This window comes from Dama dama, chromosome 10 (assembly GCF_033118175.1).
Source record: "Dama dama isolate Ldn47 chromosome 10, ASM3311817v1, whole genome shotgun sequence".
NCBI lineage: Eukaryota > Metazoa > Chordata > Mammalia > Artiodactyla > Cervidae > Dama > Dama dama.
Window position 1 is genome coordinate 2210063 of NC_083690.1, and position 25771 is coordinate 2235833.

The 25771-nt window shown below is 59.4% G+C and overlaps 1 protein-coding gene across 2 annotated transcripts in view; it reads left to right on the plus strand.

The window, feature by feature from the left end:
* RAB11FIP3 (RAB11 family interacting protein 3) overlaps positions 1-25771 on the plus strand; it is a 58014-nt gene that overhangs the window by 22435 nt on the left and 9808 nt on the right. Inside the window, exons 2-6 of one of the 2 annotated variants that reach the window (XM_061152419.1) lie at positions 2844-2937; positions 8139-8230; positions 14472-14629; positions 17315-17464; positions 23500-23535. In XM_061152419.1, the coding sequence (XP_061008402.1) occupies positions 2844-2937; positions 8139-8230; positions 14472-14629; positions 17315-17464; positions 23500-23535 (530 nt within the window). The remainder of the gene's footprint in view (positions 1-2843; positions 2938-8138; positions 8231-14471; positions 14630-17314; positions 17465-23499; positions 23536-25771) is intronic. The other variant, XM_061152420.1, reaches the window with a different exon arrangement.

Sequence of the window (25771 nt, forward strand, 5' to 3'; positions counted from 1 at the left end):
ACTCGGGTCCAATCCCTGAGTGGGGAAGATCCCTTGGAGGCAGGCACAGCAACCCACTCCAGGAGTCTTGCCTGTAGAATCCCGTGCACAGTGGAGCTTGGCAGCCTGCAGTCCTGGGGTCGCACAGAGTTGGACACGACTGAAACGACTTAGCACGCACGCATGTCTGCACAGCTGTAGCAGAAGCAGCACGATTTGCCAGTAAATTTCTCATGTTAGAAGAACCATGTGGGAGCCGGTCGGTCTGTCTGCCTACAGCTGGTTGCAAAGTAGGGCTCTCTTGTGGATGTTTCTATGGCTTCCCATGTCTGTTTGCCCAGGGAGGTGCTGGCTGGCTTGGATGGGGTGTACGTCGCTGGGCTTGGTTTTCTGTCTCTTATGTGCAGAAAGAGCAGGTTCTTAAATTTCCAGACCTGTTTTTGTTTTTTCCCCTGAAACCTCCAAATGGAGTACTTTGGCCTTGGGGAATTGCCATCCCCCAAATCATCAGCCCCATGGTTGTTGATTTATCCTCCACATTTTGAAGAAAAAGAAAGTGGACTTCAGAAAATGCCTGCTTCAACTCAACAGGAGCTTATTCTAACATGGTAACTAATTAACAATTTGATTTAAAAGCACTGGTTAATATTTCCTAAGGAAAATCTTGGTACTTTGTGTCCAGTTGTAGCTTCTTTGTTGAAATTCTTAGGAATCCTAAGGACAGATTGGCCCTGGTGGAGTTCAGGCCCCCAGCAAGGTGCTCCCCAGACATCAAGGCTGAGTGAGGTACTGAGCGAGAACTCAGCCTCCGTGGTTTCAGGAGGCACCTGCTGAGTGGACTTCCAAGCCACCGTTTCAGGGACACATGGGCCCTATGGTGGAGGGCCGGCGGGGGACCCTGGGCTGCGTGTCAGTTGGCTCGAGGTGGTCCCCACCCTGCAGGTCAACAGTGGGGGAAGGCTGAGCGTGGCAGCGCCCCCAGCCTGCCCTGTGCAGAGCGGTGTTTGTGGTGGCGTGGGCGGGTGGGTCCAGCACGCCGGATGCCCTGCCGGCCTGACCCGCCCCGAGGGTGCCCTGTCCACGGGCAGCCCCGTGTGGTCCGAGGGCCACTCTCCCCCTGGCTGACCCACTCCGCCTTCCCACCCACTCCTCCCCGATCTTTCCTCTCTCTCTTGCTCGTCTGCTCCTTTTCTTTCTTATTTTCATTTGGGAGAGTTCCGCAGAGAGAGCTGGGCGGTGCCTCCCCGGTGCCCCCGCCCCCGCCCCTACCCCACGTGTAACTGCATATGTGCCTTAGCCTCAGAATAGTGCAGTAAGTGTGTATCAAAAAACAGTGCACTCGGGAAAATTACTGAAATGCCATTGTCTTACCTGTAAAGAGTAACCACCGTTCCTTAATATCATCAAGTATTCAGTCAGTACTCAAGTTTCTAATTATTTTTTAAATGAGAGTAAATTTTTAAAATTTGAGTCCAAATGCAAGAAGTCCCCCCGTGGTAGGGTAGGTCAGTGTGTCTCCTGAGTCTCCTAGGGAGTCTTCTCCTCTTGAAGACAGCAGGTCCTCTGTTTGTCAGGGTCCCTGGATTGGGTTTTGCTGGTCACACCCCCTGTAGTGTGGGCATGTCTGCCTTTGATCATAGTTGTTCAGACACTAAGTTATGTCCAGCTCTTTGCGACCCCATGGACTGCAGCATGCCTGTCTTCCCTGTCCTTCACCATCTCCCGGAACTTGCTCAAACTCATGTCCGTTGAGTCGGTGATGCCATCCAGCCGTCTCGTCCTCTGTTGTCCCCTTCTTCTCCTGCCCTGAATCTTTCCCAGCATCAGGGTCTTTTCCAGTGAGTCGGCTCTTCACATCAGGTGGCCAAAGTATAAATCACTTGGTTTTTGCATATTCAAAGGGTTTCTTCCCTTTTCCTTTAAAGTCTAAGAAATACACCGGAGTGAGTCTTAAGTGAGATCGTTTACTGTTGGGAGTTGGTACTTGTAGGTAACCAGCATAGTCTCTCAGCATGCACCTGAAACATGGTAACTCAACTATGATAAAAACATGGTAACTCAACTTGAATAAAAATAATAATAAAATGAAATGAAATCTCAAGGAAAGAACAGTTATGTAGTTAAAAGCTATTTTTTAATTCTAGGGAATTTTTCCTAAGTATGGTTTTGTCTTGTTTGTTTTGGCTGCTCTGGGTCCTCAGTGTGGCCTGTGGACGTCTCTCTAGCAGCAGCACTCCCGCTTAGTTGTCCTGAGGCATGTGGGATCTTAGTTGCTGGGCCAGGGATCAAACTTGTGTTCCCTGAATTAAAAGTTGGATTCTCAACCACAGGAAAGTCCCAGTGTCTTTCTAATGAATTTTTCTTGGAAGATAGTTGATTGGCAGTGTTGTCTAGTGGTGTGTTTTAAAAAGCAAAGGTATTAAATTGTGATGAAATCCAGTTTATACTTTGAAACATAAATACCTTCTTTTAGGAGACTTTCATTGTCTGGAGTGTCACGTGTGGATCGTCTTGCTTCTTGGTTATTTCCGATGTCCGCTGTCTTCTGCTGGGAGGCCTGTGGCGGCGCTGGCCTCTGCTGTGTGATGGGTGCACTCATGCCAGGAGCGGCAGTGTGCCCAGGAACCCCCGCAGTGGCCTGTGTGCAGGGTCTTGGTCTGCGGGTCGCGGTCCTGGGAGCTGTTGGTGGCGCCTGCCTGGAGGAGGCCTGTGCCCCTGCTGGAGCTGTGGCTGGCAGTCCTATCAGAGGACCCGACAGCCCGACTCCTCAGCGCTGCCCCTGGGAAGCTGGCTGCTCCTCTGAATGTGGGGATGGCCACTTGCAGAGTGACAACTCAGGTAACCTTCTCACTTGGCCGTTGCAGGTGACGGACCTCACGAGGTACTTGGATCCCAGTGGGCTCGGCGTGATCAGCTTCGAAGACTTCTACCGGGGGATTGAGGCGATTAGGAATGGAGGTGAGTCACCCACCCCCTTCCTCGGCCCCTCCCCCCCACCTCCCTGTTAGCGATCCCCAGCCCCAGCTCCCCTGCTGAGCTTCAGGCCTCCCCCCACCAACCCCGTCTCTGCCCCTCATGCCCTGCCCTCCAGGGTTCCCTGGCTCAGCTACTCATCCCTGATGTTGGACATGCGTCTGCTGCCCCTCGAAGTCTTTATGGAAACCTTCCAGCATACAAAAACATTGCCAGACCCACAGTGAACACCCCCCCATGTATTTGCTCTCTGCAGTCCGCAGGCCGCCTCGCATGTCCACCTGTCCATCTCTTCGTTTCAGTGGGATGGGTTTTAGGTTGGTTCACCACCACGCACTCCCCCAGTCACTGTGTCCTGTGTGTGTCATTACCCAGAGTTTGGTAGTGGTTTGCAGTCTCCTTTTGGGTACAAGTTCTCCTTTAGTGAAGTGCACAGATCTTCAGTGAGCCCTTCTGTGAATGGTGGCATTCTCGTGCAGGGGGTGCACACCCCTGCCCAGAGCTTTCCTCGCCCCCGGACAACTCTCTGCCAGCCTGCCGAGACCCTGCCCTCCCGCCTCGCCTCCTCAGCTGGTCTCCATCAGCACACATCAGCCTGGCTGCTGTGTGCTTCTCATAAATACACCGTCAGCTGTGCTCCAGTGTCGGGTTCACACACCTGTAATGCTCACGACCCACGGGTGCTGCTGCATGCCAGGCCTCCCCCGTGTGAGCTGTGCTCACTTGCGTGCCTGTGTGCTCTACCTGCCCACCCCCGGCGGGGGACAGCAGTCTGTCTCCAGTGCCCGCCCTGCTGGTGGTGGACAGCAGTCTGTCTCCAGTGCCCGCCCTGCAGGTGATGGACAGCAGTCTGTCTCCAGTGCCCGCCCTGCTGGTGGTGGACAGCAGTCTGTCTCCAGTGCCCGCCCTGCAGGTGATGGACAGCAGTCTGTCTCCTGTGCCCGCCCTGCAGGTGGTGGACAGCAGTCTGTCTCCAGTGCCCGCCCTGCTGGTGGTGGACAGCAGTCTCTCTGCAGTGCGGGGCCCTGATAAATGAACCTCCTAGTGACGTCAGGTCCAAGTCTGTGTGTGGATGTGTTGTCAGGGCTCTGCGACCTGTGCTGTGCGCCCAGATTCATGCGTGCCCCTCATTGGAGCCCTCCACGCGGGGTCAGAGGGTATCTGTACAGGGCTGCAGCCGCCGGTTGGGCTACCTGGCCTTGGTCCCTGGGGTCCTGGGATCAGTGGGGAAGACACGGGTCCTGGGGGGCGATGGTCCTGTTGGTGTTTCTTTTTGCCTTCACTCCCATGGGACATATTGGCTATAAGTTGAAGGTGACGGGAGTCGGCCTCAGGACTGGTGGGTCACTGGAGAAGCCTTTGCAGCTCTGTCTGAGGGTCTGGGGGTGGAAGGTGGTGGGAGCATGGGGTCAAGCCCGGGACACCAGAAAACGATCACTTGTACCAGGAAAAACAAGGTGTGCAGTAAGGGAAGTGTGTTTCTGGAGCCGTGCTCAGCCAGCAGGGCGCAGTGTGTGTGTAGTCGCAGTAATTAAGGAGCTGAGCACTCAGGTGACCGGAGACCAGCGCCACACTGCCCTGTGGGCACAGGAGTCCCTGAGTGCGTGGTCAGCAAACATCCTGGAACTCGGGAGACTAGAGAGACACGGCCGTGCGGAGCACCACTGGCCGCTCTCAGCCTGTGGGCCGGTTCATCTCCCAGTCGCGGGTGAGAGGTCAGTCCACTCCTCGGGCCCACTGTGGGTGGCCAAGGAGCAGCCACTGACTGCCGGGTACCAGCCCTGCCTGTGGGCAGGTCGCATCCTGTAATTTACCGGCAGGGGTGATGCCTCGTGGGTCCCCGGGCCAAGGGTCAAAGGGGCTGGGAGGAGCTTGGCATCTCCATGCCTTCCAGCTGGGGCTTGCGCTGCGTGGGCAGGGAGGAGCCCCGAGCAGTGGCCAGCAAGCGATGGTGCCAGGGCCCTCTGTGTGGCTCTGGGGCTCTCTCTGAGCCCTGCCCACGCTTCTGTTGCTCTGCTCTGATGGTCCATGGGTGACAAGAAAGGGAGCGATTTCTGCTGTAGGAATTCCTGGGGCTTGTGACCTGGGAGGCCCCCGCCCTGGACCTCAGGAGTCCGAATGTGCTCCTGGAAGACCCGTGGCCGGGCAGGAGCGGCCAGAGTGGTCCCAGCTGTTCAGGGGGTGTGGGAGCCGCCAGTGCCTCAGCTCCCAGAGCGGGCTGGGGCCAGGCCTGCGTGGGCCACGCTGGCGGGGCGCCGTCCCTGCCTGTGGAGGCCTGCTGGGCACCTTGGGCTATGGGCCCTGCTCGTTTTTATTTGTTGGCTGAGTGGCTTGTGGGGTCTCAGTTCCCCGAGCAGGGGCTGAACTTGGGTCCTGGCAGTAGAACCGTGGAGAATCCATTGGCCTGCCAAGGAATGCCCCCTGCTTTTCCTTGTTTCTTTGGTAATCTGATGTCATCATTTAGCTTTTGTATGGAATGGAGAGTGAAAATAAAAATAGAATAAAAGCAGGTCAGAGACGCTTTTGAAATTGTTAACTCACAGGGAGACGGGGAGTGTGCTCGCCCGGCCTGCGTTCAGCCAGAGTTCACCCCAGGCCATCCTGCCGGCGCGCCTGCCAGGGCCGCCGTGGCCGTGGGCGCGTGTGTCAGACATGCAGCCTGTGTCCGGCACGGAGCGCTGACTCTGCGTACTGACCCAGTTTTGCAGAAAAGCATAGGAGTTTGCTGTCCTCGCCGTAGGCCTCGTTTCAGGAATAGAACGAGATTGAGGAGGGTGTTCCAAATGGGCCACTGCTCCAGCTCGTCCCCCTGCCAGGCTCTGATGGAGAGTTGTTTGAGCTCTATAGAGAAAACTGATGTAAGAACCATACTGAGTTCCCATCCAGCTTGTAGAAACTCCCACTGCGTTCACGTCCCCTCCACCTCGGGGGCAGCACCTATCTCTGGAATCCAAGTCCACGTCCACCATGGCTCCATGACTGGCCGCGTTCTGAAAGTTTTAGATCTTCTGGATTTTGGAAGTGCAAACCACGTTTGAAAGTGGGAAGACAGGCAGTGTCAGCCACTGGCTTTGCGCTGGGAGGTGGTCCTCTCCCTCCCTGGTTCACCGAAACCTTCTCACCGTCGTCTTGCCGCTGCTCTGTGCCAGGGGCCCCTCCTCAGGTGGTCCCACGAGCCCAGGCCCTGGACCTCAGAGCCTGGCTGGGGGCTGATGACCTAGGTCCAGGTGCCGAAGAAGAGCATCCTCTGACCCAGGAGGCTGGTGCTGCTGTCCCAGCGTCCTTTCCCAGGCATGTCGGGGGGCTGGCTGGTGCAGTTGGCCTCAGGGGCGTCCGGGTCACGTGACACACACTCAGCAGGGGCCTGGCGTGTGCAGACGGTTACTGCTGGCATCTGTGTTTGCTCACGGCTGGGACGCCCTGCGTGTGGGTTTTCCTCAGGAGCAGCTCTCCGGGCTCTGTGGACACCACCTGGGCGTCCGATAGCCGCCGCCCAGAGCGAGCACAGGCCCCTGCGGGTGCCGGCGACCCCGCCTTCCGCCTGGCCTGACTGCAGGCCTGAGTCCCCACAGCCCCTCCTGAGCCTGATGCTTGCTAGAATGGCTCAGAGCCCCGGCAGGCGCTTTGCTGCCTGTTCCCTGTTGATCTGTGAGCCGGGTCTGCAGGGCAGGGCATGACGTGGGGGCGTCTGGGCGGTGCCCCTCTCCTGGATCCTGCGGGTGCTCCCAGCCCGAACTCCCGGACCCCCTCCATCCAGGGTGTGAGTGGAGGCTCCGTTCTACGGTGGGACTGCTTAATCACTGACCTTGGGAGATTACTGGTGTCTCCACTCCCTCCCTGTTCCAGGAGGTCAGAGGTCAGGGGTGGGGTGTAGGTCACCTGACTGGTGTGAACCCAGGTGAGGCTGAAAGGGGCTTGTTATGCACAAAAGAAGCTCCTCTCACCCTCCACTCAGGGAACCCTGGGTCCTTGCGGCTCGGTGCCGGGTCGGGGACGAAGACCAGGTGGATGCTTGTCGTGGCATCAGGGTGTCTCTGCAGGGCAGCTGCGGAAACAAGGGCGTCGTTCCTGCTCCTTGGATCGGGCTCGGGCTGATCACAGGCTGGGGGCGGGGGGCAGGGCGTTTCCTTCAGGAGGGTCGCTGCTGTGGGGTCCTGTCTGAGAAGCAGGGTCTCTGCTCACATCAGTGTAACCCAGCATGACGTGATGGAGTTTCCTTGAGACTCATTATAAAATAAAATATGTTGGGGAAAAAAAAAAAACATGTTGTAGAAGATAAAGTAAAAAAGGGGGGGGGAATGAAAGCCGTGCGAGTCTGGCATGGCTGGACAGATGTTATCTCCCGACCCGACCCTCACAGGACAGGTTCTTGAAAATACGGCATCTGGGGCTTCCCTGGTGGTCCCGCAGGTAGGACCCTGTACTCTTGCTGCCAAGGGCCCAGGTTCGCTCCCTGATCGGGGACCTGAACTCCCAAAGCCACATGGTACAACTAAAATAAGTAAATAAATGAACTAATGAAAAGGGAGCCTGGCACCTCGTGCCTTCTTGGGCTGGAGAGCACCACAGAGCTCCGTGTCCTCCGCCTTCTCCTCATAGCCAGCAGCTCTGTGAGGAAGGACCCTTTCGCCATCCGGGCCGCCCCTCCACCAGGGCTGGCACAGAGCCGAGGTTCCCGGGGCCACACTGCTTGCGGCTTCCCACCTGTGCCTTCCATGGCCACGCTGGCCCCACCCGTGCCCGCCCTGTGTGCCCTTTCCTGTGACACCGCCAGGGTGCCGGGGCCGCCGCTGAGCCGTCTCCTCTCTCCCCCTCCCAGTGACACCGCCGGGGTGCTCAGGGCCGCCGCTGAGCCATCTCCTCTCTCCTGTGCCCGCCCCGTGTGCCCGTCCCTGTGACACCACTGGGGTGCCTGGGGCCGCCGCTGAGCTGTCTACTCTCTCCCCTTCCCTGTGATAACGGGGAGGCCTGGGGCCGCCGCTGAGCCGTCTCCTCTCTCCCGTGCCCGTCCCTGTGACACCACCGGGGTGCCCAGAGCCGCCGCTGAGCCGTCTCCTCTGTCCTTCCCTGTGACACCACCGGGTGCCCAGAGCCGCCGCTGAGCCGTCTCCTCTCTCCCGTGCCCGTCCCTGTGACACCACCGGGGTGCCCAGAGCCGCCGCTGAGCCGTCTCCTCTCTCCTGCAGATCCCGATGGCCCGCTGTGCGGCGTCACACCTGCCCCTGACGAGGAGCTGCCTGCCTGTCCCGAGGAGTTCGACGACTTCGTGACCTTTGAGGCAAGTGGTTTTCCTGGGAGAGCCGAGAGGGAGTCTGACGGACACACCCCCCTTCCTCGTGCACCCTAAACCCTGCGTCACTCGCTGGCCCCTGGGGAGCGCCGTGCAGGGTAGGCAGGGGTCACTGTGACTGCCTGGTGGTTGGCAGGGGTCTGCTTTCCACGTTTTGCACCCGAGGCTGATGGCAGGAGGGCCCCTGGGGCCTGGGGTCAGCAGGGGGCAGGCTCTCCCGTGTCGTTGCTGGGCCTTTCTGCCAGGCCACTGGAATGTTGTGCGAGAGTCTTGTTTTATCAAAAATGTCCCTAGACCCAGAAAATGGGCCTGGGGACGCTTGACTTACACCTTGCTGCCCTCAGCCCCTGTCCCCAAGAGGGCATCCCAGATGGCTCAGTGGGAAAGAATCTACCTGTCAATGCAGGATTGCTGCTGCTGCTGCTGCTAAGTCGCTTCAGTCGTGTCTGACTCTATGCGACCCCATAGATGGCAGCCCACCAGGTTCCCCTGTCCCTGAGATTCTCCAGGCAAGCACACTGGAGTGGGCTGCCATTTCCTTCTCCAATGTGTGAAAGTGAAAAGTGAAAGTGAAGTTGCTCAATCGTGTCCGACTCTCTGCGACCCCATGGACCACAGCCTACCAGGCTCCTCCGTCCATGGGAGTTTGCAGGCAAGAGTACTGAAGTGCGGTGCCGTTGCCTTCTCCGAATGCAGGATTAAAAGTGAAGTGAAGTCGCTCAGTTGTGTCCGACTCTTTGCGACCCCATGGACTGTAGCCTACCAGGATCCTCAGTCCATGGGATTTTCCAGGCAACAATATTGGAGTGGGTTGCCATTTCCTTCTCCAGGGGAATGCAGGATTAGCTGTGTCTAATTAGTAGGAGACTCGGGTTTCACTCCTGGGTCGGAAAGATCCCCTGGAGAAGGAAATGACAGCCCACTCCAGTATTCTTGCCTGCAGAGTCCCATGGGCAGGAGAGCCTGCCTGGCTATACTCCGTGGGGGCATGGAGTTGGACACGAGTGAGCCGCTGAGCACATGCGCACCGTGGGGAGAAGGCATGTGAGCGGAGCCACAGAGGAGGCCCAGACCGCTTCATCACCGGGGTGGTGGGGGGCAGTGGGGGGCGGGCCCTGGTGGCTCCATCTGGAGTTTTTTTCTGTTTTGGCCATAAGGCGTGTGGGAACCTTCGTTCCCCTACCAGGGGTCGAACCCATGCCCCCTGCATCGGAAGCCTGGAGTCTTAACCACTGGACCACCAGGGAATTCCCGAGGAATTTCTTTTAAAAAACACAGCTGTGGCAGCCCCTCAGCCTGCTGTTGCCCGGGGCAGGGTGTGGGGAGACGGTGGGCCTGAGGCCATGCCCTTACCCTCTGGGCGTTGGCTCCTTGGGAAATGAGAGCCCCTCGGAGTGCTGATGGCCCACAGGACCCCTGCCTTCCATGGAGTCTATTTCCCTGCTCTGAGAAACCGGCCCTCAATGGCACAGGTTCACTTCTGCCAGCACGGACCCCCAGGCCACCCGCAGCTGTTCACCCCTCACAGCTCTGTCCCAGAGCCCCAGCTGGGCCTGAGCCCCTGAGGACAGGAACTGCCCGCCGTGCGTGCCCACTCAGTAGGGGCTGGTGCCTTCGTTCTGGGTGTGACCGGGGGCGCCGGGCCACTCCTGCTGCGTGGGGATCAGGTGCCCGTGGGCACGAGTGCTGGCTGTGAGAGGCGGCCTGGTCAGGCAGGGAGGGCGTGCAGGCCCGGACACGTCAGCTGTCCAGCCCACCCTCAGCCCTGGACCCTGGGGTGGTGAGTCGGGGAAGGCTGTGGAAGACCAACACACCTGGAGCCTCCCAGCAGAGCAGTTTGGGCCCGGAGAGGCTGCTTGCTTGTCTTTGAGCGTCCAGGGAACCGTGGTCTCCTCGCTTACCTGGTTGGCCAGCAGCTGACCTCTCCTGCCCACTGACACCCCAGAGCATGCTTTGCCATCAGTATCTTCCATTCTGTTCTTCTCCAGAATCTCAGAGTGTTCTGTTGATTCTTAGTATTTTATGTGTACATGGGCATCATGGGTTGAATCGTAGCCCTCAAAAGTCCACCGGAAGCCGTGAAAGTGACCGTATTTGGAGAAGAGATCTTTGCAGAGCTCATTATGCTGGGTAGGGTGGGCCCTGACTCCAGTGACCAGTGTCCTTGGAAGAGAAAGGGAGAGGACACACTGGAAGAAGGCAGTATGAAGACGGGGCAGAGCTGGAGGAACATGGCCTCCAGCTAGGAAGTCCCCCAGCGGTCCCCAAGCCCCCAGGAGCTGGATTCAGCCCTGCTGACACCTTCACTTCCAACTTCTGCCTCCAGATCTACGGGAGAATACATTCCTGTTGCTTTAAGCCTCTGGTTTATGAAAATCATGCCCCAGGGAACTAGAGTGACTTCTGTGATCCAAATAGTGAAAGGCATCAGCACTGAGGCTGCCTCCTGGAGCCTGATGCTGCAGGCTTGGAGTGCTGTCCGGCCCCGGCCCCCTTCTCTGCAGGGTGGACCCCTTGCAGCCCACAGGTGCCACCCTGCCTCCCAGGTGCTGCTCGACTCGTGGGCGTGCCAGCCCCGCCTTGGGCTTGTCCCCTTCAGAAGGTGGGGTGGGAACCTGACACCTGCAACAGGAGTGCTGCTCAGATGTGTAGATCACAATTTGTTTTCAACAAGGAGGGCCTATTTTAAGTTGTTGTTGTTGTTTTCTAGCAGTTTTAGGTTTACAGAAGAGGGAGCAGATGCTGCAGGGAGTTCCCGCTCACCCCCCGCCCCCCCCCCACAGTGTCCCTGCCTGCACATCTCCCACTCCTTGCGCAGGGAGCCAGTATGGATACATTGTTACCGGCGAAGTGCAGGCTTCCATCAGGGCTCCTCTGGGCAGTGCAGGATCTGTAGGTGTTAATGGTTGTCCTTTCACTGCTTTAAAAATCCTCTCTGCCCCCCAGGTTCGTCCCTTCCTCCCACCAGCTCCAGAGACCTCTGAATTTGTACCGTCTCCATAGTTTTGCTCTTTAATGATTTCATAGACTTGGTTGAATCCACAGCTTCCGGCCTTAAAGGTTCCTCCGTGTGTTTTTTGCTCTTTAAGGTTTTAGATGTGATTTTGAGAGGAGTGGAACTAGGTGCTATACAGAGACTTGTGGAGAGCTGGGGTTTTTTTTTTTTATTTCCTCTAAACTTTTGAATTGTGTAAACCTAATAAGTCCTGTAAGAATATGAGTGAAGATGATGTGTATTACATCCAGTACCACATTTGGAGACCCCCTGCCTTGTGTTCATTTTCTGGTGGGGTCCAGCAGTGCTGGTCAGGGGTGCCCTGTGTATAACATCGAGGGCTCCTCCCAGGTCCTTTTCTGCCAGTGACGGGGGTCCATGGCTTCCAGCGTTTCCCCAAGCGCCCCTGTGGCCCCAGCTTGTAGCAGAGCTCCCAGGAGAAAGGTGTTTTTTTGTTTTTGTTTTTTGCCTCACCATGTGGCTTGCGGGATCTTATTAATAGTTCCCCACCAAGATTTGAAACTGCGTCCTTGACAGTGAAAGTGCCCCCAGAGAATTCCCTAGAAGAAAGTTTCTGATGTGGAGTTTCTAAGAAGGGGTGGGGTGGGGTGAGTGCGGGTTGTAACTGAGGTCTGGGTGTGAATCCGAGCCCTTGAGGCAGAGAGCAGCTGGCGGAGGTGGAGGACCCCGCCACAGGAGGGGCCGCGGGAGGCTGGAGAAAGGGAGGATAGGAGTGAGCTCTGTTGTGCCTTCTCTGGCTCCTTCCTCCTCCCACTCCCAGTCTTATAAGTAGATGGGGAAATGGGCTTTTTGTGCAAACTCTTATCAGAAGGGCTAGAAGAGCAAGAACAAAAGTTTCTCTGTTTTGAGCAATGTTTGTTAAAAGCCCAGCAAGCGTTTCCTGAACTTTGCCCCCTTGCCAGCCAGTGTAGCAGGTTTAATGGAGCGCGTCTGGGAGCGGGTTAAACGACTGCTGAGGCTGTGATGGACCTTCAGGTGGACAGACAGAACCTCTGCACCCCCGGCCGGTAGGAGTCCACTGAAGCTGACGGCTGGCTGGACGGAGGGCCGGCACCCAGTTCCTGGGAAGGCTGTCTGCACACGCGCCCTTCCTGGAGCTGCTGTGTGGAGCCGGCCGGCTGGGCGGGCATCTGAGGGTAAGAGAAGGCAGGGCCCCGGTCACGCTCGGCCCAGCCGCCGTTTCCCCTCAGAGGGACCATGGCCGGACGGCGGGGCCTCGGGCAGGCCTGGCCGCCCCGGAGCTCCTCGCTAAGAGCGGTGCGGGCGAGCTCCCTGTCCACCGCGCTTGTTACCTGGTGAGGAAACAGCCAAGCGTTCTCAGGCACACTGATTTCCTTGAACTCATCCTGATCACAGTTTACCGTCGTTTCTTTGCTGGCGGTGCGAGGTGGGCTGGTGGCACCAGGGCTGCGGGGGCAGGGCCGCCCCACACAGCCGCTGCCTCCTGGAGGGCAGCTTCACCAGCCCTCTCTGGAAAACATCCGGCTTGTGAGGCTTATTCGGGGCAGCCTGACTCCAGGGGGAGACCAGCGGCCCTGTCCTCCTGGCCCCCCAGCCCCCCTCAGACTTCACCCGGGGTCCTCCGGGAGCCTCAGGGCCTCCTCTCCCGTGGGTCGCTCTGGGCCCTGGGGGCCGGTCCTGCTGTGGGAAGGAGCGTGGAAGGTGGGCGAGTACTCCTCTCTGTGTCTTCTGAGCGCTGGGATTAGCGTCTGCCTCGTCTTCCTGCTCGCGGGGGAGGGGGGTGACTTCCATCCTGCGAGCTCCAGAAGGAGGCTCACTTGGGCTGCAGCTACGACCGCGGGGGAGGTCAGCAGGCCTGCGCACCAGGCCCACCCTGGCGCCGAGTGGGCCAGGGCTTCTGTGCACCCAGCTGCCCCCGAGGACCGGGGCCCCGCTGCCCAGAGGAGCCTCTGCTGGGGGTGCTGGCCTCAAGTCACACTCTGTCCCTGCGGGAAGCCCGTGTCGCAGGTGTGTGGGCCCACCTGCTTCCGGTTGAGGGCAAGTAGGGGGAAGGAGGGCCCCGGGCAGCTGTCCCTCGGACCCGGGCGGGGGGCGTCCAGCCTTGACACTGCGGTGCCTGCCTGCAGGCTCAGCCTGGAGCCAGCCACTCAGTGGTCCTGAGAAGCACAGTGGGGGCCTCTTGAAGGGAGTCCCTGGTTTCAGTTTTGAAGTGAGCACTCTTTGTGGATTACATAGTCGCCTGGGACTTGGAGAAGTATGGGGTTTTCCTTGGAACAGGAGCGTCAAGGAAGGCCTGCAGTGGGGACCTCAGGCCTTCCCTGTCATGCTGCCCCACACCAGCTGGCACGGGGCCCCCCTTTCAGGCTGTCCCGCACCTGCCCCTGTGACGGCCATGTTCTGAGAGGTGGCGACCTCGGGAGAGCCGCATCCACCCGGGTTCTCCCCTCGAGGCGGCACCACTTGGACACTCAGCAGCTACACGGCTGGTGGGCTGGTCACATGACCGGTGGACGGCAGACGGGGCGGGACCTGGTCTCCACTGGGCACAGGTGTGGGGGCAGCCATGCGGGGCCCTCTGCCCACCCGCCCCCAAATCTCGTGGCAGAGCCCAAGGACAAAGTGCAGCCTCTCCAGCCTCTGAAATCTCACTCATTTGTCCATCGTTAACCAGCGTGAAAGTTTGGCTGCTTTGCTAACCAGGGCAGTTGCCCCTCAATTAAAGCTGAGGTTACGAAGTGAAGGAAACCTGTGTACTGGCTGTAAGTTCATTTGGACAGTCTGCAGATACCTACTTGGTGCTGGGTCCACAAGAGTGAAAACACAGGTGTGTTTAGTGGGAAAGTAGCCACTTAACCGGTGCATGTAATTGATCCGACAGTTGATGAATTCAGATTTTGAGGTTAGACCACGTAATTGAATTTCAGAGCGGTAGTCTGCACGTAGGTAATAGTCATTGGTGGGGCTTTTAAATTGAAAAAGGTATGTCCTTAGACTGTTGGACGTCAGTTCACGGGGCGGGTCATTCCATTGCTGGGGGCCACAAAGGGCCGGCTCTCCCAGTGTGTACCCTGGGGCGCTGGGGCACTTGTGTCTGCTTGAGGCATGTTTATGTACACAACTAACTTTAAAACACACTGAAGTCTGCCGTGAGCCACTGTTTCTGCTTGAAAGTGCAGGAGGGGCATCTCCTCATGGACGCTCCCCACCACGGGCCCCTCCGCCACCGGGACTGACTCTGGGCATCTCTCCTAGGCCAACGAGGTGACGGACAGTGCGTACATGGGCTCCGAGAGCACCTACAGCGAGTGTGAGACCTTCACGGACGAGGACACGGGCACCCTGGTGCCACCCGAGTGCCTGGACGCTGCGGAGGAGCCTGGGCACGGTGCCCTGCTGCTGCTGCCCGGCAGGTGCGTTCCCGTCCGTCCGCCCGCCCGGCCGCTGGCAGGGGTCACGGGCCCTCGGAGGGTCCTGGCGGAGCACGAGCCTGCAGAGTCCCCGGTCCGAGAGAGGCCGCGTGGGCCGCCCGTTGGGTGCTCACGCGCAGTTGTGGGGAGGGCATTCGCTTGGCACTCAGGGTTTTGTTGTCACGGGTCTTGGCTCTCGTGATGCATCGAGAGGCGCGCTCTTCGGGGCGCGTCTTCACCTGGTCCAGAGGCACCAGGCGGGTTATCCTTGTTAGCAGCCGCACTGTGGGAATGTGTGCGGCTCCTTTGTTTCCCATCAGTGGGCCCCGGGCTCCGGGCAGCTTGCAGTGTAGGTTTCCTGGATAAAGCTGCACATCAGCGTCATGTCTTTCTGTGCAGGCTTTGTCCTCGCCGATTGGGGTGTGCCTGGGGCCCGGGCTTGGCTGTAGGGGTTACTGTGGGTTGGATGGTCTCAGGCAGCGTTGGCTGGCTCTCTGCCAGCCTGCTGCCCGCAGACTCTGGCTGCTCCATCCTGGCACCTCCTGGCATCGTCTGCTTCTCCCTGTCCTGGTGCAGAGTGGGCGGTCCTCACCTGGGTCTCCCAGGAGCCTGACGGGCGGCGCCTTGCTGGCACGCTGCCCCCTGGAGACCCTCTCCCCTGCAGGCTGGTGCCGCTTTGTTGACAGCCAGGCTCTGCAAGCTGGTCCACAAGAGACACGACAGTGAGTGGGTGCTGCTCCTCAGTTCCGGGTCAGTTGCCCCGTGCAGACGGGCATGGGTGGACCTGGCCTCCCAGGTCCTCCAGCCTCAGTGGTTGGAGCCCTTATTGTGTCTCAGGGGTCCCCTCTGCCCCAGGTGTGCTGGAAGCATGTCCCCCCGCCACTCGCTTGGGGTACCTTTTCATTCTCTGGGGCATCTGGCATGTCTGTGGTTGGCCTGCCTGTGCTGTTTCAGTCTCTGCTCACTCCACATCACTGGAGCAATACTTGCACTTTTCTTTGAAAGCTTTATTGTTTTGCCACTGTTCTCAGCTCTGCATCTCCTGTGTGTGCTGTGAGGCAGGGGTCACATCTCCCGTCCTCGGGAGATAGAGGCATCAGGATGTCCATTGGCTTAGGCTCGGTTTGAAGCTTTGTCTTTGCTCTCTGGCCCCCGAGGTGGCTGAGTGTGTGTGCTGTGCTGGCCGGCCCGCTCGGCCGTGTGTGCGCTGCGCGGGTCAGCACCGCGTGGTCCTGGCGTGTGCACCTCCAGCCCCCTCTCCAGGGCTGTGTCAGCTCCTTCGGCCTTGGCGCATCCATGTGGATCCCAGACTCGGCTTGTTAGTCTCTGGGGAGGGCACCCGCTGGGCTGGGCGGGCGTGTGCTGGGTCCACAGTTTATTAGACAGAACCAGCATCTTGAAGTATGGGCTTCCCAACCTTCAAACAGTTAATTGCTGCATTTACTGGAGTCTTTCTTGGCTTGCCATGGTGAGGGTGGCCATCTGCTGGGGGACAGTCATGCATGCACAGTGGGCCCTTGGCTCTGCTGGGGCCAGAGGGACAGCTGTGGGGGCCACGGGCCAAGCCCCATGTGTGAAGACAGAGCCTGCGCAACTCCCCAGGGGCTGGGGAGAGAGGGTTAGGATGCAGCACACGGGGCTGGGGCACTGCCTTAGTGCAGCTTCCTAACCAGTGTTTGTAAGGTAATCAGGTAAGTTCGTTTAATTTCATTTGGGTCAAGTAATCAAAGCTGGAGAAGTGCCGAAACCATTATGAGGTCTTCGATTTTCTCTGAAAGTTTCTGGCCTTGGGCTGTGACTTGCTGTCAGGACGCACTGACATCACGTGAGCCTCAGTGTGACACACCCAAATCAGCGGCAGGATGCCCATCTGGGTTGAAGTCACCTGTCTCCTGTCGTCGTGGCGCGTGCCGGGCTCACGGCCCGTCCCAGGCCCCCAGCACGAGGTGCACATCGCCTCTGATGTGGGGACACGCGCCTGGCCGCTCGCTGCCCCAAGCACCAGGGTCCAACGCATGGTGGCCGCGCGGGGTCCCTCTCGCCATGCGGGCGGCTTCCTGTCCCGGGTCTGCGTGCATGCACACTCAAGCAGCTCATCTGGAGAAACAGAAGCAGCTCTGTGTGATCAGGCAGCTGTCGGGAGGAACCCCTTCTTCTTGGCTTCGGTGGCCAGCGGGTGGCAGGCAGACTCAGGATGCTCTTCAGAGATGGCTGAGATCCTGAGCCCCCAGGCTGGGTCAAGGTGGAGCCCGAGCTGCGTGTGCATGACTGTGCCTCTGGGCAGAGGATGGACAGCCTCCGTGACCCCTGGGCCCCCCAAGGGGCAGCTCCAGTGCCTGCTCACAGGTTCTGGGGTGGGGGGGCTGTGGTGAGAAGGGGGTCTGGCCCCAGCCAGGAGCGTCTGCTGGGAGCCAGGGTGCAGTGAACCCCAGACTCCAGGGCATCTTGTGACTGGCGGACACAGACCATGAAGCTCCGGTTGTGGATGTGGTGGTATTGGGTTGGTTGGGCCAGGTGGAGTCTGTGGGCAAAGTCAGTCTCACCTGAGTTCACCTTTCTCAGTGTGACTACGGGAATAGGCCCTCACACGTGTGGTCGCCGTGGGCCCCGACCAGAGGCTCGGGTCACATCCGCAGCTCTGGGGTGCTCGGTCCCAAGGCGGCAGCTGACTCTCCTTTGCCTCCGCAGGTCCCACCTGCAGGGCCAATCTGTGGTCGCGGTTATAGGTGGCGAGGAGCACTTCGAGGACTATGGCGAGGGCAGTGAGACGGAGCTGTCCCCGGAGACCCTCTGCGGTGGGGACCACGGCTGCAGGGACCCCGCCTTCCTCACCCCCAGGTAAAGGCTCCTGTTGGCAGGCTGGTCTCATTCCCTGTGATGTAGCCGAGCAATGCCCCTGAGTTTAGGGTTGCTGTTGGGGTGAATGTTGGCTGCGGCTCCTCTTGTCCCGTCGCGGTCCAGTCTCTCCCCGTTTTGAGAGGCCTCGGCCGAGCCCCAGGCATATAGGCAGGGGACAGTTGGCTGTGCGGCTTTCTCAGCGCTGCTTGTGAATTGAGTTGTGATTTTCAGTGAGCTTGAGGGAGGCTGTGTGTGTGTGTGTGTGTGTGTGTGATGTGTGTTCTGTGTGTGTGTGTGTGAGAGAGTGCATGTGTGGGTGGCATGTGTGTTGCCTGTTGTGTGTGTCACATGTGTTCTCTGTGTGATGTGTGTTGCCTGTTCTGTGTGTGTCGCATGTGTTCTGTGTGTGATGTGGGTGCTATGTGTGTGTCCTGGTCTGTGTGTGATGTGTGTGGTATGTGTGTGTGGCCTGTTGTGTGTCACTTGTGTTGGGTGTGTGGTGTGTGTGTGATGTGTGTGGTGTGTGGGTGGCCTGTTCTGTGTGTGTCACGTGTGTGGTGTGTGTGTGACGTGTGTGGTGTGTGTGTGTGTGTGGCCTGTCCTGTGTGTGTCGCATGTGGTGTGTGTGTGATGGTGTGGTGTGTGTTGCCTGTTCTGTGTCATGTGTGTTCTCTGTGTCACGTGTGTTCTGTGTGTGGTGTGTGTGTTGCCTGTCCTGTGTGTGTCACGTGTGTGGTGTGTGACATGTTCTCTGTGTGTGGCCTGTCCTGTGTGTGTCGCATGTGTGATGTGTGTGATGTGGATGCTATGTGTGTGGCCTGGTCTGTGTGTGATGTGTGTGGTATGTGTGTGTGGCCTGTTGTGTGTCACTTGTGTTGGCTGTGTGTCATGTGTGATGTGTGGGTGACGTGTGTGGTGTGTGTTGCCTGTTCTATGTCATGTGTGTTCTCCGTGTCATGTGTGTGGCCTGTCCTGTGTGTGTCATGTGTGTGTCATGTGTGACATGTGTGTCTCGTGTGGTGTGTGTGTCGTGTGGTGTGTGACGTGTGGTGTGTGACCTGTTCTGTGTGTCACGTGTGTTGTGTGTCGCGCGTGTTGTGTGTCACATGTGTGGTGTGACGTGTGTGACATGTTCTGTGTGTCATGTATGTTGTATGTCACATGTGTGGTATGTGTGACGTGTGTGGTGTGTGTGACCTGTGTGTCACGTGTGTCACATGTGACCTGTTCTGTGTGTCACGTGTGTTGTGTGTGTCATGTGTGACCTGTTCTGTGTGTCACGTGTGTTGTATGTGTGTGGTGTGTGTCACATCTGTGGTGTGGGTGGCCTGTCCTGTGTGTCACATGTGTGGTGTGTGCTGTATGTGACATGTTCTGCATGTCACGTGTGTTGTGTGTCACGTGTGTTGTGTGACCTGTTCTGTGCGCCACGTGTGTTGTGTGTGTCATGTGTCACGTGTGTGGTGTGTGGCCTGTCCTGTGTGTCACATGTGTGGTGTGTGATGTGTGTGACATGTTCTGTGTGTCACGTGTGTGGTGTGTGTGGCCTGTTCTGTGTGTGTCGCGTGTGTTCTCTGTGTCACGTGTATTCTCTGTGTGTGATATGTGTGGTGTGCATGTGGCCTAGCCTGTGTGTGTCACGTGTGTGTGTGTGTGTGTAATGTGTGGTGTGTGTGACATGTTCTGTGTGTCATGTGTGTTGTGTGTGTCGCATGTGTGGTGTGTGTGACGTGTGGTGTGTGTGTGGCCTGTCCTGTGTGAGTGGGTGCTGGCGTCCTGCTCAGCTCTCCATCTCACCGTGCTGATGGGCCTACACGCCCTTTCGTGTTCTGTACACACTGAAGGCTTGTGGAAACCCTGCCGCACTTTCCCAAGGGCAGTGCTTACGTCGGTCTCTGTGTCACATTTGGGAAATTCTCAGCATTCCAAACCTTTGGTATGATTATGATTATGGTTGGAGTCTGGGATTGGCAACCTACGACGTGACTGTTGTCAGCCGATTGGATCTTCCTAAAGGCTCAGGTGATGGTGAGCATTTTTTAGCAATAAAGTATTTTTCAGTTAAGGTATGCACATTGTACATTTTTTTTGGCTGCACCACATGGCATTTGGAATCTTAGTTCCCCGACCAGGGCTCAAACCTCTGCCCTGCAGTGGGAGCTGGGAGTCCAGGAAGTCCCTGCTTTAGACTACAGTGTAGTCACTTTTACTTGCACTGGAAACAGAAACAGAAACTTCCAGTGACTCCTTTTCCTGCGACTGGCCACAGATGAGGCTGCAGCAGCTCTGAGGCCTGCCTGCCTGCTCGGAGTTTTCTGTTTCTCCGTGTTTTCCTGCGTGTCCTCAGACCGTGTTCCTCTTGTAGCTGGGTGCTTGTGTCCTTTGACCAGCCTCTGAGAGAAGCGTCTGCATCACAGATGGCTGTTGGGATTCATTTCCTATAATGACCTGGCATCCCCAAACTGGAAGGTTCGGCCTTGAATACACCGGGCTGTGGCATACACTGGGCTGTGGCATTTGGCGGGCCAGCCCTGGGCTCACGGGCGGGCTCCTCCCAGCTCTGCTTCCTCTCTGGGCGGCAGGAGGTCGTGGAGGAAGCGCCCACCCTGGCGTCTAGGCCAGGGATGTGCCCACCCCCGTCAGCCCCCTGTCCCCCTGCTCCTGGTTCTGGGGATTCTCCGCCTGTGCCCACAGTGGAGGTCGTGGACTTGGGCGTGCCGAGAGGGGTGCGCTCCACTGGCGTTGCTCGAGGCCCTGCAGCGCACGTGCCTCCACTGGTTCTGTGTGCGCTGCGTCCTCGGCTTCGTCTGCAGGGTGACATCTGTGCTTCAGTTGATGTCTGCCTTTCGCTTTGAGTAGCCTGGGGTCCTCGTGTCTGCAAGCCGTGGCAGCACTTCCCACTGCCCTGAAGGCCCCTGTGCCTAGTTCATGGAGCAGTTAACGATTTTGAGTTTTAGGGGACGTCCTCCCCACAGCCCCGGCTGCCATGCTCCCTAGACGGTCACTGCCGTGGCCACAGGGCGGGAAGCAAGGCACTGGCCGCGTGCCCCGCTCTCACACAGACAGGTTTCGGGCGGAGGACGCGGGTGTCGCGACGCTTGCTTCTCGGCGAAGCTGCCAGGCTCGCCCGTGTCCTGAGCGCCTGACCGGGAAGGCTCTGGCCCCCACACAGGGAGTGTCGCGGTCCCAGAGGTGGGGCGAGGGCCTCTGCGCCGGCGCAGAGGCCTCCTGCCGGCACCCCTCCCAGCCCCGGCCCAGCCCCTCCTGAAGACGCACCTCTCGCCCCTCCAGCACTGACCCACTCGGCACCAAGCTGCACAGCATCCTCACTGACGAGGCCTTTGAGTTTTACTGCAGCCAGTGCCACAGGCAGATCAACCGCCTGGAGGACCTCTCTGCTCGCCTGAACGACCTTGAGAAGAATAGGTAACCCACGGTGCCTGGCCTGCCATCTGTCCCGGGCGCGGGAGACCCTGCCGGCCCGCAGCACCCACCGCCCTGGCCAGGTGCTGCCCGAGTGCCGGGGGCTCCCTCCAGCAGGCCTGTGGGCCGCGGCCTCGCCCTCGCCCGGCCCTGCATGTGCTCGCCCGGCCTGTTGCCCCACGTGCATGCCACCACCCAGTCCCCCGCCCTGCCCTGCCTGCGGACCGCCAGTGCATGGAGGAGAGCCTGCTCTTAGGAGGACGTGCTCTTTGCATTTCACCAAAAGACGTTTTCAGTGGAGGCACAGCAGCAGCATCAGGAAACCTGAAGGGTGCAGACGTGGGAGCAGCTCTCAGGGTCGGCACTCTGCCGGGCGCCCTGGGGACTCTGTCGCCCATGTGCATGTGCTGCTCCTTGCTGTCCCCCTCCTCATCCGGCCCCCTCTCTGCCTGACGCCGCCTACCCCCAAGCCGGAGTCCCGGGGGCAGCCCCTGGCTCCTCACGGCCTCCAGTTGCAGGAAATAGCTTGGGCAGTTGGCATGCGTCAACGTGTCCATTAGGCAGGCTGGCGCTCTAGCTTGTTGCGTGGAGCGACGAGCCCTCATGCTGCACACCCCACAGCCTCGCCCCGCAGAGGAGGTGCGGGGCCACCCGGCTCTATTGTGCTGCGAACTTCCAGGGGACTTCCTGGAGGAGGGGGCCTTGACTGACGGGAGTTATGTGGAATGTGAACCATCCTGATGGTGCCACGTGTCCATGTCCCCTGGGCCTGCTGTCGGCCCCGCTGTCGGCCCCTCAGCCGGCCTGGTGGACCCTCGACAACAGCCTGTCGTGCGCATCCTCCTGCCACACTCAGCTGCGTCCAGCCAGAGCCCAGTCAAGTGAGGGACGGGGCTGATGGGCAGCTTTGCAGGGAGCCAGAGCCCCAGCAGCACTGAGGAGGAACTGGAGGTGCCCAGTGAGGGGCTTCAGGGGACAAGGGGACTCGGGGACCCGCCGGCCCCCTCTACCCCTTGTGTTCAGTCCAGTGCTCCATGCACGCCTTCAGCGGGCCCCCCGCCAGGCTGGGGAGGTCATTTGTACTTCCCGAGCGGGGCCCTGCCGTCTCCGTGTTTGAGAGTGAACTTGAGGACACACGTGCATCTTAGTTCTCCCACTCTGAAGTCTCTTGATGTGGAGGTGGTCTTTTCCACGTTGAGGGCCTGCCACAGGGCAGCCACAGTCGCTTCTGTGAGGCTTTGTGGGGCAAAGAATAGACCAGGGCATGGCTGCATCCAGCCAGCAAATCTAGGGGGTATCACGTCCATTTCAGCCACCTGTTCCCTAAGAAAGGCACTAACGAGAGGGTTAACATGCCATCAAAGCCTTCATTATGATTGAGACACAGCTGTCAGGTGGGAAGTTCCCCTCATACCTGCTCCAGGAGAGGCTTGCCCTCGGCGTCCATGGAACTGTCTCAGGGTGAGCGGATCTGGTGTGTGGTTGTGAAAGGTGACTCAGTCTAGTGTCCAACAGGTTTGACATCAGGCGTGATTTCTACCTCCCGACCCTCAGAACACACGTACTTGCCATGTTCCTGGTGCCTCTGTGAAATACTTCATTGCGTGACAATGGGGAGTCGGCTTTACCCAGAGGTGTAGGTGCTGTGGGCCCGGTAGGGAGGAGTCAGCTGGACCGCCATCTGTGTTGAGCTGACGCTTCGTTAGTCAGGAGGGGGGACACATAGTGAGCTGAATGGGAAGTATGATAGAGAGTGACCAGTTCCCACAGGGCCAGGGGTTGGCAGGGGGGAGAGGAGGGCAGGGAGGAGAGCCACTCTGCCCGTGCCCACACCTTGCAGACTCGCTGGACATCTCTGTCAGGGCCTGAGTTTCACCACAGCACATCTCATGCAGTTGGGCCTGGGGAAGCAGGCCCCGTCTTGGGTCCCTGTGCTGCCGCAGCGTCAGAAGCCTGGGCTGGGGGCACGTCCCTCCCCAGCCCCACACTGTTCTCTGAGAGGTGGCTGGTGCCTCCTCAGGGCCCGGCGATGGTTTAGCAGGTAAACAGGGAAGTGGAACCCGGGATGTCAGAGGCGAGAGGTGCCGTCTGCCACTGCAGACGGTCTCGTGAGGCAGGCGTCCTAGAGCTGGCATGCCTGCCCTGGATGGCACAGGAATGCTCTCTGGGTTTCCGGGCGGCCAGGGCTGAGAGTACACAGTGCCTGCGCTGGAGCAAAACCCACGGCAGACCCTCCTGTGCACATGGGCCTCTAGCGGCCGGGCCTCAGGAGCGCAGCGCGGCCTCGCAGCACCGTGGATGTGCCACTGGCTGATGGCTCGGACCCTGTGTGGGCCCCTCTGGGTCCCGCCCTAACGGTCCGGCAGTGACTCCATCTTAGACTTTTGTGCCGGCTAGGACCACGTGACGCACGGGGCCCTCGCGGGGCCCTGAGGTTGTCCTGGTGTCCCTGAGTTTCTGCTGAGCCAGCCTTTCCTGCATGGTGCGGCGGGGGCGCGGGTGTGCATGCCTGTGACGCCCCCACCCCGTCTTCCTCGCTGGCACTTCCTGCTTCCTCTCGTCCTCCCTGTCTGTCCTCTGACTCCACTTTCCTGTTTGTTTCCATTCTGCAGTCCAACGAAGCGGCTGTCCAGCAAGAAGGTGGCAAGGTAGGACCCTTTCTGAAACGTATCCCTGCTCACAGTGCTTTTGCAAGAAAACTTTTGAAAGTCACTTCTCATTGTTTTGGATTGAAAATGACTTGAAGGGTGAGCTATAAAAAGACTTGCTCCAGTGGCAGACGGGGACCCGGGTATGTGGCAGGGGGTCTGTGGTGGGAGCCCTTGCCTCCCTCCAGTTGGGTCGAGTCTTTCCCACCAGAGGGCTGGGCAGGGTCGGGAGGCCCCCAACGCCGCAGCCCAGGTCTGGTTCTGCCTCCTTCAAGGGCTGCACCCCTCCAGCCCCGCCGTCTCCCCCCGGCGAGGAGGTGGACGAGTTTGTGAACAACATGCATTGGGACTGTCCCTTCCCTCTTCAGTCACGGAGCTGCCCCTGGCCCCCCGCACTGAGGGCTGAGGGCGTGTGGACTCTCCCCTCCCGCGAGGCGTGTCCGAGGCCAGCCTTCTCCACAGGGAAGCTTGCGATGCGTTTACTGGATTTCCTTTCCGAGAAGCGTTGCTTCTCCCAGAGACAGTGATTGCCTTGATATTTTTGTTTGTGTCGTCTCCTGCCTGGACGCCCCCCGGAGCCCTGGCCCTGCGCGCCTGTGCCATGCGAGCTGCGTGTCTCTCAGGTGTCAGCTTGTCTCGCCCCTGGGCCCTTCTTCCCTTTTTAATCTCCGTTTTCTGTCCAGCATGTCTTCCTGTAGCTTCTTGAGAAGAGGGGTGCCCAGAAAATAGACGGTTGCGCCCTCGCTGGGTGCCTCGCCCCTGTGATCTGGCTTGGTGCAGACTTCCACATCAGAAGTGGCTTCCCTTTCGCAGCTTGGAAGGCACTGCTCTTGAGGCACTAGCCCCAGCGCCGCTGCGGAGGGTCCGGCCCAGCGCTCTCTGGATCTCTTGGTGACCACGTCTCCCTTTTGGGAGCTCCTAGGAGCGCTCCCCTTCCCTGATGCTCAGGCCTCTTCGGGGAGCCTTTGCGCCTTTTTCCTGGTTAATTTTGCTGGCACAGTGGAAGGCCTGGCTCTAGTCTGGAGGCTCCTGCCTGACTGCTGGCCTGTCTGGGGTGCTGGTCTGCAGTGTCCTCCACGCCCTGCCCTCCCCCCCCCGCCCCTGCAGTGCCTGCTGGCGGCCTCTGCCCAGCGCAACCTTGTGCCCCTCTCTGAGCGCTGCCTCCTACTGGAGGCCTCCAGCTGACAGCCGGCGGGGCCCCTGGCCCACATGTGCTGGGGACAGTGCGCCTCTGTCAGCCGGCCTGGCGCATGGCCTTTGGGCAGCTCACAGGTTGGGTGCAGCCCGTTGGGGGGCCCCAGTCCCCAGTCGTGTGCCTGCTCGGGGCCGCCCCCCTCCCTACTGCCCTCCTCTCTGTGGCCCCTCGGGTGCTGGCTGCCGGGCCTCTCCTCCAGCGTGTGGTCCCTGAACATCCTGTCTTTGGTGCCACCTGTTTTCCCACCGTGTGTCCCTGAGGCCGTGAATTGCTTGTTTTCCTTTTCCTATGACCCTGAGGGCTGAGGGCCCAGAGGGGTGGAGGCCACCCCGCAGGCCCACGCCCCTCACTTGTCCTCTCCACCCCCTGGGTGTCAGTGGTCCTCCTGGCTCCTGACCAGGCTCTGACCAGAGCTGTGGCCTTACCGCCATGCCCGTCCCACCTTTCACCCAAACACCTGCAGCTGGAGGGACGTGCCGCCCGAGTCCCGTCCTCCCAGCCCAGAGTCAGGCCCAGGGGGCCTGGGCCCCCGGCCGCGGCCCTAAGGCTGGCCTGTGGCTGCTGCTCTGAGAATCTGACCCTCCCTCACGGGTGCCCTTGTGGGAGAAAGCCCGGCCTGCGGGTGTGTGTAGTTTGCCGTGCGCACGCACACACACACACATGCGTGCAATTTTAATCTGCTGCCACCATAACTGCCCCCGGCCTCCTGAGGAAGCTCAGCACGCCTGCTGTCACTTCTCTCTACCTGGCTGTGGTCCCCGCGTGCAGGCGGCTCTGCGACTGGGCACCAGCGACCCTGCAGGGTGACAGCAGCTCTGGGGTCCGGTTGTGTCTAGGTCTCAACCTGACCTGCCTCCTTTTGGTGGATCGGGCACGGGGTCCCTTCTCCTGCTGGGCCTTCTCAGTGAGGACGGGCTTAAATAAAGAAGCTCCCACTCCCACGCGAGGACCCTTGACCTTACTGAGATGGCTCCACGCTCAGCCACACACCCCCAAGCTGGGAGTCAGCCCCTGGTCTGAGGTCAGGGTCTGGTGTCGGCC